This window comes from Berghia stephanieae, chromosome 6, assembly GCF_034508935.2.
Source record: "Berghia stephanieae isolate SIO BIC M18660-M18661 chromosome 6, UCSD_Bste_1.3, whole genome shotgun sequence".
NCBI classification, from domain to species: domain Eukaryota; kingdom Metazoa; phylum Mollusca; class Gastropoda; order Nudibranchia; family Aeolidiidae; genus Berghia; species Berghia stephanieae.
This window is the reverse complement of record NC_088365.1, coordinates 3,640,959-3,649,920: the sequence shown is the minus strand read 5'-3', so window position 1 is coordinate 3,649,920 and position 8,962 is coordinate 3,640,959. Positions and strand designations below refer to the sequence as shown.

At 36.7% G+C, this 8,962-nt stretch overlaps 1 protein-coding gene and 1 long non-coding RNA gene across 3 annotated transcripts in view; one reads left to right on the top strand and one right to left on the bottom strand.

Moving 5' to 3' along the window:
- Nucleotides 1–357: 357 nt before the first annotated feature.
- Nucleotides 358–8,962, top strand: part of LOC144975991 (uncharacterized) — a 10,963-nt gene continuing 2,358 nt past the window's right edge. Inside the window, exons 1-4 of one of the 2 annotated variants that reach the window (XM_078920245.1) lie at nt 358–568; nt 2,760–2,959; nt 6,373–6,438; nt 7,121–7,186. In XM_078920245.1, the coding sequence (XP_078776371.1) occupies nt 2,911–2,959; nt 6,373–6,438; nt 7,121–7,186 (181 nt within the window). In that variant the 5' untranslated portion in view covers nt 358–568; nt 2,760–2,910. The remainder of the gene's footprint in view (nt 569–2,759; nt 2,960–6,372; nt 6,439–7,120; nt 7,187–8,962) is intronic. The other variant, XM_078920247.1, reaches the window with a different exon arrangement.
- On the bottom strand, nt 2,339–5,552 carry LOC144975993 (uncharacterized). The gene is made up of 2 exons (XR_013646014.1): nt 4,758–5,552; nt 2,339–2,621 (listed from the first exon to the last, which is right to left on the bottom strand). It is a non-coding gene; the product is annotated as an uncharacterized LOC144975993 (long non-coding RNA).

The following is an 8,962-nucleotide window of genomic DNA, read 5'->3' as shown; positions in this document are numbered from 1 at the left end:
TAAATATTTTATTAAATTGAAATATTTTTCATGCTGATTTTTAAAAAGAAAAATATCGATTGTTCAACGAAGAGTAAATTACACTCGCCGTTTCTTGTTATCAATAAAAATAAATGCGTCTTAAAAGTGAAAATGTGGCCGTTGTATCCATTAAAGATAGTAAAAGATAGAATAGGTGTACGGTCAACAATTGCAGTATAGAAATCAATGATTTTATGAAAATTGTCCTATTTCCTGGCTGACAATGAAACCCAAGCGGTGATTCTACCTGCTACCTGCAGGGAAAAATTAATTATAGCCAATCCTCACGTATTAATTTGTTATGACATAGCCACACGGTGGTCTCCCCGTCATTGACTGTGGGTCTTTTGTGAGGGGTGGAATGGGAGGGGGGGGGGATGAGTGGATCGAAAACTGAAGTGAACGATTTCTAATGAATGTTCAATTCCTGAGTTTATTTATCGATTTGTGTCGCCGATGGAAATGATCAACGAATATAAAAGGACCTGGACAGGCTGTTTTAATGTGAAACGCCTTGCATCTGATGTGAATTCTCAGCTGAACACTGGTAAGGAATGTTATTTTTCTATAAATGATTTTCATTTAGGTACCTTTAATAATTAATTATAATTATCCACGATTTGTAAAGACATACATTAATGTTGAACTTGTTGATCAGTCTCTCTAACTGATGATGACACATACCTAGTATTAGTAGATACTATGTGTGAAATGTGAAGAACGTGCGAAAATGCGGCATCCATCCCTTTGATCTAACAATGTAGACAAGTCTATGTCATGTATGGTGATAGGACAAGAAAATAATACCCCCCCCCCCCCCGTCCCCTCTCTCTCTCTCTCTCTCTCTCTCTCTCTCTCTCTCTCTCTCTCTCTCTCTCTCTCTCTCTCTCTCTATCTATCTATCTATCTATCTATCTCTCTCGCATCGGTGTAGTCGTCGTCATAGTTGTGGTAGTCGAAGAAGTAGTGGTTGTAGATGTAGTAGTAGTAGTAGTAGTAGTAGTAGTAGTAGTAGTAGTAGTAGTAGTAGTAGTAGTATAGTGTGTGGTGTAGTAGAGTAGTAGTAGTAGTAGTAGTAGTAGTAGTAGTAGTAGTAGTAGTAGTAGTAAGTAGTAGTAGTAGTAGTAGTAGTAGTAGTAGTAGTAGTAATAGTAGTAGTAGTAGTAGTAGTAGTAGTAGTAGTAGTAGTAGTAGTAGTAGTAGTAGTAGTAGTAGTGCAATGTTGTGCCAATCGGGAAGACGGAATGGTGTATCTGTGTTAAACTTATAGGTTCAAATTTCAATTTTCATAGAAAACTGATGTGAGCTTGAACTGATGTGGTAAAATGAAAATTGTTTCGTGGTAAAATGTTGCGTAAATTAGTTTTATGTACACCCACACACACATACACACATAAACAAACCAACATACACACACGCTCTCTCTCCCTCTCTCTCTCTCTCTCACACACACACACACACACACACACACACACACACTCTCTCTCTCTCTCTCACTCTCTTAAAAAATAAATCCCTTTATTCATTCCATAGAGCAAATTTTTCTCTAGTGTGTATTCCAAAAGAGGACTAGAGTAACCCAGGCGTCTGCCACAGTGCAGCGCCGCAAATTGAGCTTGGGCGAGGTGACTTGCTCAAGGCCACACAGCGCAGCGGCGGGTGATCGAACTCGGTACCTTTAGGGTACGAAGCAAAGACCGTACAGCTGAGCCATGCTGAGCATCTATTATCCTTTGTCAAATATTACTTTCCTCAGAGAACTGGTACACATTTGTACCTGGGTTAAGTGAGGCGATTACAAGAAAAACATTTAGGATAAGATCGGGGATCACCATAGGCTATGGAATTGACCCTTGAGCAATCTTTGGGTCATTAAAGGATGCACCCAATATTGTTTTCTATTTCCATTTGTCTTTTCTGTAAGTAGTAAAGCACAGAAACATACAACCTCTCTTTCATCCATATTGATAGGTACCTGTTTTGAATAGAAGTTTTCTTCAGTGGGACAGGACAAATCTGTCCCGGGACAGTCCTGTCCTAGTGCGATAGGGGCCTTAGATCTGCCTGCTCCACTAAACTAAGCTTCATGAGTGGCAGGAGCAGTTGGTCCTAGGAAACAGGATCATTGGTACTCAGCGCCCAAAACGCTTTGTTCAATTTGACACGACGTGTTCATATATACAAGTCTGACATACTAACGCAATTATTGGCCTAGTTTAACATTGTTGTAATGGACAATATGTTGCGTCATATTTTGAGATTTCCATTATACATCAATGAGCCCATAATAAATTGGGCTATCAGACCTGAAAATAAGTGAACGCCGTGTTGACACAATAAAAGAAAACTAGAAGAGATACTTTTTTAATCGAATTTGTGATTTTCATGTCTTTTTTATTTGTTCTTAAAAAATTCAATGCAATTTAACATTATTGATTGGGATAGCCCTAAAATATATATTCCGCCCTTCCTCAACGGCATTGTTAGATACCATCGCTAGGCATTCCATGAAAGAAAATAGAACTCCATCAAACAAGATGTCTGATGTCAACAGGAATCACCTCTGTTGTCCAAATGAGCAAATTAGGGGGTTGGTCATCCTGCCCAAGGAAAAAAGACAAATCACAGTAAATGCTATAACGACTTGGCCACTTCGTCCCCTATACATTATTTTTATTCATTGTACGATGAATTTTCCCTCCTCGTTGATATACTTTTCTGTCTTTATTTTCTACCAGACATATGAACACCAATAGCGCGTCATTGAAAGACGTTTGCCTACAGCTACTACATCAGGAACAGAAGAGGATTCTGATAAGATTATAGATCAGACAGCAAAATTATCAACCCATCCAACTTTCACAATTATCTTTTGCTTGTGATGTAAGAATGGCTATGTCTAAGATTGAATCATTGCGCGTTAACGGTCTAAGAAAAGGTGAGTTTTCATAGATTTATGTATTTTATTTCTTTATTATTTAGCTTTATATAGGAGGTGATAATAATGAAGTGTAATTGACAAGAATGGAGGCACGGAAGCAGAGGTGAAAGCACGAATAGTAAAGGCACAGGCTGCATTCACATCTTCGAACAGAGTTTGGAGAACTAAAGATATATCTCCCTTCGACTAAAGCTAAGACTTTTCAACTCAAACTTGAAGTCTGTCCTAATGTATGGATGTGAAACTTGGAACGCATCACAGGCATGTATAAGGAGGGTACAGATTTTCGTAAACAGGTGCATGCGTAAGCAACTCAGAATAAAATGGATGGATAGAATAAAAAATGAAGAAGTATGGAAAAGAACACAGCAGAAACCAGTGGGAGAGGAAATAGGAAGAAGACGATGAAGGTGGATTGGACACACGCTTAAAAAGAATGACTCCACTATAACAAAGAAAGTATTGGACTGGAACCCTCAGGGCAGAAGATCAGGGGGAAGGCCACGAGGAACATGGAGAAGAATTAAAGAAGCTGATATACAGAGACGCGGTAAGACATGGAATGAGATTTTTTTTTAAGTTAGCTCAGGATAGAGAAGGATGGAAGCTGTTTGTCTGTGGCCTATACCCTGACCCAGGGTGAAAAAGCCAATGATGATGATGATGATAATCATGGCAACGGTAAACCAGTTAACTGCTGTACTCTGGAAAAACATGCATTGAAAGATTTGGCCGAAAATTCGTTCGTCAAATATCGATCGATTTTAATGACCCTCATCTTGTCAAGAACTCTAGAACCAGGAGCAAAGTCCCAGGTTTGAGAGTTTTTGACAAGATGGTGGTCATTTAAATCGATAGATATTCCATAGTTTAATAGTTGATTGGTTAAAACTCGCTTTTTAAAAATTACATTTGCTTTAAAAATCGAAGGTGAAAACTTAATTTCAAAGTCATTTTCGAATCTCTGAGTATTCACACACACACAAACACACACTCACACACACAAACACACACACACACACACACACACACACACATACACACAAAAGCAATCTTGTTCCTCCTGAGAAATCTTTAAAATTAGTATCGGTTTCAAACGCGCCAATGAAAAACAAAACTTTCTCATCGGGTAAAAAGAAACGGTTACTTCCACTTCGAATCTTGTATTGAACTCTCCACTGGAAGAATTCGGTAAAACTCTGTCGGAAGAAATTGCAACAATAACGGTGTGACCAAAAACTAACAAAACGTGCAAAAAAAAAGGCAAATACCTAATGAAAAATTATGATAAAATCGCAGGGGCAATTACGGCCAACTTCATTAGTTCCCGCAATCATACCGTAATCGTGTATTATTAACCTATCACGATATTTCCATGTAAGTTTGTGAGTTATTTGGCGCGATAACCCGTGAAAGAATGCTATAGTTTCACATTAATTTGTATCCTGAAACTCAGATACTGTTGATGGCAAAGTAATAAAGATGTATTAAAACTAAACAATTTCTCACAAAAATCCACATTGTCGGGCTATACTCGTATCTCGTGCAAAACAGCGAATGTTGTGATTTTACAGTGCTTTCATTTTCCTCATATTCTCTATTGTCAGAATTGTATATCGGAAACTATAAAATTGGAACTTGAGGTTTACTTCAAATAAACAATTAAGATAAGTTACAATTGATTATTAGATACGTTTAAAAATACCCAACAAATTCGTATTTTAAACATGATAGAATAGAATACATTTGTAGATATAAACCTTTGAAATAAACATTACTAAACTGATATACTTACTCTAAACAAAATCCGGTAATTTAAAACGTAGAAGCTTATTTCACTCTCACGAAAGAAATGTAAAAATAAAACAATATCTGTGAAATTACATTCGTCCTCATTCTGTTGTTCTTGTTTCACAACGAAACACATTTCTAAGCAAAAGTTGAGGTAAATCCAAAATGTAACACATGTTTTAGGCTTGACAGAAAATGACAACTTTTTAGATATTAAATTTAGATGTCGATTTAGCCATACGTGGGGTTTGTTTGCTCCACATTCATCTTTGGTGGCTTTACATTTCGACGTTTTTATATGTTTTCATTATTTTGTCACTTTTCCAATCGAATATTGGCCTGAAGCAGATCTTTACGAAAATGTCAAATTTTAATAAATTTCACAAAATAAAATGGAGCAACTCATATGTCTTCATCCTCGTCCTCGTCCTCTCGTGTCAATGTATGTGTTGTTTGATGCAAGCGTCGTGTGCAATGTATGTGTTGTTTGATGCAAGCGTCGTGTGCAATGTATGTGTTGTTTGATGCAAGCGTCGTGTGCAATGTATGTGTTGTTTGATGCAAGCGTCGTGTGCAATGTATGTGTTGTTTGATGCAAGCGTCGTGTGCAATGTATGTGTTGTTTGATGCAAGCGTCGTGTGCAATGTATGTGTTGTTTGATGCAAGCGAGGGTTCATATCGTAAACCGCGTACCCTTGTAAAGAATTAGGTATTAAAATTGTCCCAACTATCAGGAGCCTCTGTGGTGTAATGGTTACACGTCTAACCGTTAGTCAGAAGGTCTAAGGTTTGATCCCCAGTCGAGGTCGACTGATTTTTTGTGATGGTTTGGTTTGTTTTTTTTGTTTTTCTTGTATTTTTCTTTCTTGCTTTGTCTGGCACCTTTCGTATACAATCGTTCAGTTCTAAATCTTTAGGACTTAGTTGTAAAGTGACACTCACCTTTTGATCGTTAGGTCTCGGGTTCGAGGTCCTTTCTAGCCAGTACAAAATCGAATCTTGGAAAAGCCTCTCGACTCATATACTCTCACCCTACTCAGGAGTAAAAATTAGTACTTGGCGAACACCAATGTTGTCTCCATCAATAGATTTATGATATCGTATTACAGGTGTCTTGTCATGCCCTATTTGTTAAGTGTTGCTGTTGGTTTGGGACGGCTTGTAAAGAGCTTTATACATTTTGAGTAGACATTGCGCTTTATAAAAGTTCAGTTATTTAATATTTTTAAAGCCAGCAAAAGTGATCCCATCTTAGTTTTAGTATTCTGTATTGTCAAAAGTACCTTTACAAATATGTGATTAAAAACCAGTCTTTATATTTTTATTTTACTGCAGTTTCTAACATGACTCACGCCTTTCGAGTTGTCGATAAAGGACTCGAAGTACGCTTTGTAAAACCTTTTGCAAAACTGCAATTTAGACAAACTGTCTCAGTTTTTTTCGAGTGCAAGATGAGTGCCGTGTCAATTTATAAGTGTCGTCCTAAATTTCTGCTATTGTGGGTTTCCTCGCAATGCTTGTTAAGACCAATAAAGGAAATTGCGCATTGGAAATCTGACATGAATTATTTCCATATTTTTTAAAAATTAACTCATAACATTTATGAATAAATTTACAGCAAAGAATGGAGAGAATGATGTCTTACAAAGAAAATCAAGGAGATTGGATCATGGACGCTCCTCGGGTAAATCAATTGTTGGGTTATTCAATGAAGAAGAAGAAGAAGAAGAAGAAGAAGAAGAAGAAGAAGAAGAAGAAGAAGACGACGACGACGACGAAGAAGAAGAAGAAGAAGAAGAAAGAAGATAAAGATGATGATGATGATGATGATGATGAAGAAGAAGAAGAAGAAGAAGAAGAAGAAGAAGAAGAAGAAGAAGAAGAAGAAGAAGAAGAAGAAGAATAAGAAGAAGATAGAAGATAAAGATGATGATGATGATGATGATGATGATGATGATGATGATGATGATGATGATGATGGTGATGATGATGATGTTGATCGTCAAATGAGTATTGTATTTATTGTATATATCCTGATAGTTTTCATCCTATAACCGAACAAGTAAATTTGTTTTAATTGCATCTGTTTTACAGAAGGAAACAACATAGCTCCTTAAAGCACAAAAATAAAATAAAAATGTTGAAAATAAGTTAATTTATTGAATAATTAATTAAAAATCATATTTACCTTTATTTCAATATCAAAGTCAGATTGCAACCTCAGAAACACGCCCAAAATTTGTATCGTTTTAGGACCACGGTTCATGATTACTCCACTGTATAAAATCTCACGATTTATTCTCATACTTTTTCTTTGTACCCGTAATAATAAAAACTTTATTAGGTTATCTTATCTTTTTAAAAAGGTTATTCTACACCTTCCGGGTCACCAAGCCGATCTGCTGAAGCTGTGCATAAAGCAAAAATAATAGGTAAGTAAACTAGTGGTCAAAAACCATTGATACTAAGCTGCGAGAAGCTGCGGACTGTAAATAGAAATATACAAAAATGAATATAACGGCTTCAAAAAAGCAAAGAGTAGCAAACACGGCTTAAAACCTTATTACTTTGTAATAATACTGTAAAGTCGTATCTAATACAGCCGACTCCGCTTAATCGCACACCTTCGGGAGTTCGTGTTGGTGTGTTGATTAAGCGGAGTTTGCGATTAAGCAGCGTAGCTAAAAATAGCATCTAAGCACCACCTTTCTTGTGTCAGTCAAGAAGGATATTCACTTCTGCGTTTTCTGCGAGTTTGGGACCGTCATTAGAATGTTTTTCAATTATGTATCTTTTTTTTTGGGGGGGGGGGTGGTTTGTTTGGTTTTTTTTTTTAAGTTTTTTGTTTTCTGTTTTGTTTTGTTTTGATTTTTGTTTTTTGTTTTATTTGGGGGGGGGGGTTATTCTTTATTTTTTTTCTCATTTTTAATCTTTTCTTTTTTATGTACCATCGACAACAAAATGTGACATTATTGTTCGTTACAACAGTAATCGCGAAGCGTTGATTGCTTTCTATTCTATGCAAGCTGTTGATACACCTTTGTCTCCAATCTCGCCAATAAAGTTCATCTGTCAAGCGTTCATCTTGGATGAAATGGCGTAGTTTGTCTACCGTGTCAAGTTTTTCAGTATTTGTCAGGGGTGGTGTGTCAAATTCCGATGACTCAACTTCATCTTCATTATCTAGGCATTGTATTTTGTGTTGGCTGAACGGAGTCCAGTGGTTCTGAGATGTCAGCTTACCGCCGATGCTGTCCATTGTTAAGAGTTGATCGAATGCTTTGGTCGAAAAGTTTTGTGGAACGGGAACCGCATCGTTGATTTCATATGGCTGTTGATTTGACGTCACTCCAATCAAGGTGTAGAGATTAAGCGGAGCGATTATATAGAAACTAATTCCGTTTTCGGGAATATGTAGCGTATAAGCAGAGTTTGCGATTAACCGATATTGCGATCAAGAGGAGTAAACTGTATAGTGAGGATCACAACGCACTGATAATCCTATAATTGTTACTCAAATAGACATTAGACTCTAGAAAAAATGTCGAACAAATATAATTTTAAAAAAATTAAGTTCCAAGGTGCGCACCAAAAGATTATTTTTAATCGCCAATTAGCTGTCTTTAACACTATTTCAAACCAATAAAATGTATGCAAATATTATGTAAGCATTGAATAATTTGTTTTTAATTCAACGCATTCAAAGCATTATTAGCCGATTAGGTAGTTACTAAGAAATGATAAGGTTTTCCAATGGAAAGGGTGGAATAATAAATATTTTATAAGTACGAGTAGATGTATACCTTCTAGTAAATAGATGTTTATGATGCGTGGATGGTGTCGTCCGAAAACGACGACAGAGCAACGTCGGACTCCATGCATCCATTCCTTGGACAGTTATAGTCCGTTCCACAACCCGTGCGCTCTCGTTGACGTGGGTATCTTCACAACCTACTGGTGGATTTTAATGATTGATTGGCTCGAACACTAGAATTGTTAGTGACGTTAAGCAGATTTTTTTGCATTGGTTACAACATCATACTTTTAGATTTTTCTTCTTTACGGTATATAAAAGCGAAGGGTCTGGAATGAGAGAACATTTTGCCGTTTTACAACAAGTATAGACACACTTTGAAATCGGTTGTGATTACGATCACTGAATTCGCTAGCAGGCATTGCTAGATGTTTACTTTTCACACTCACTAGCA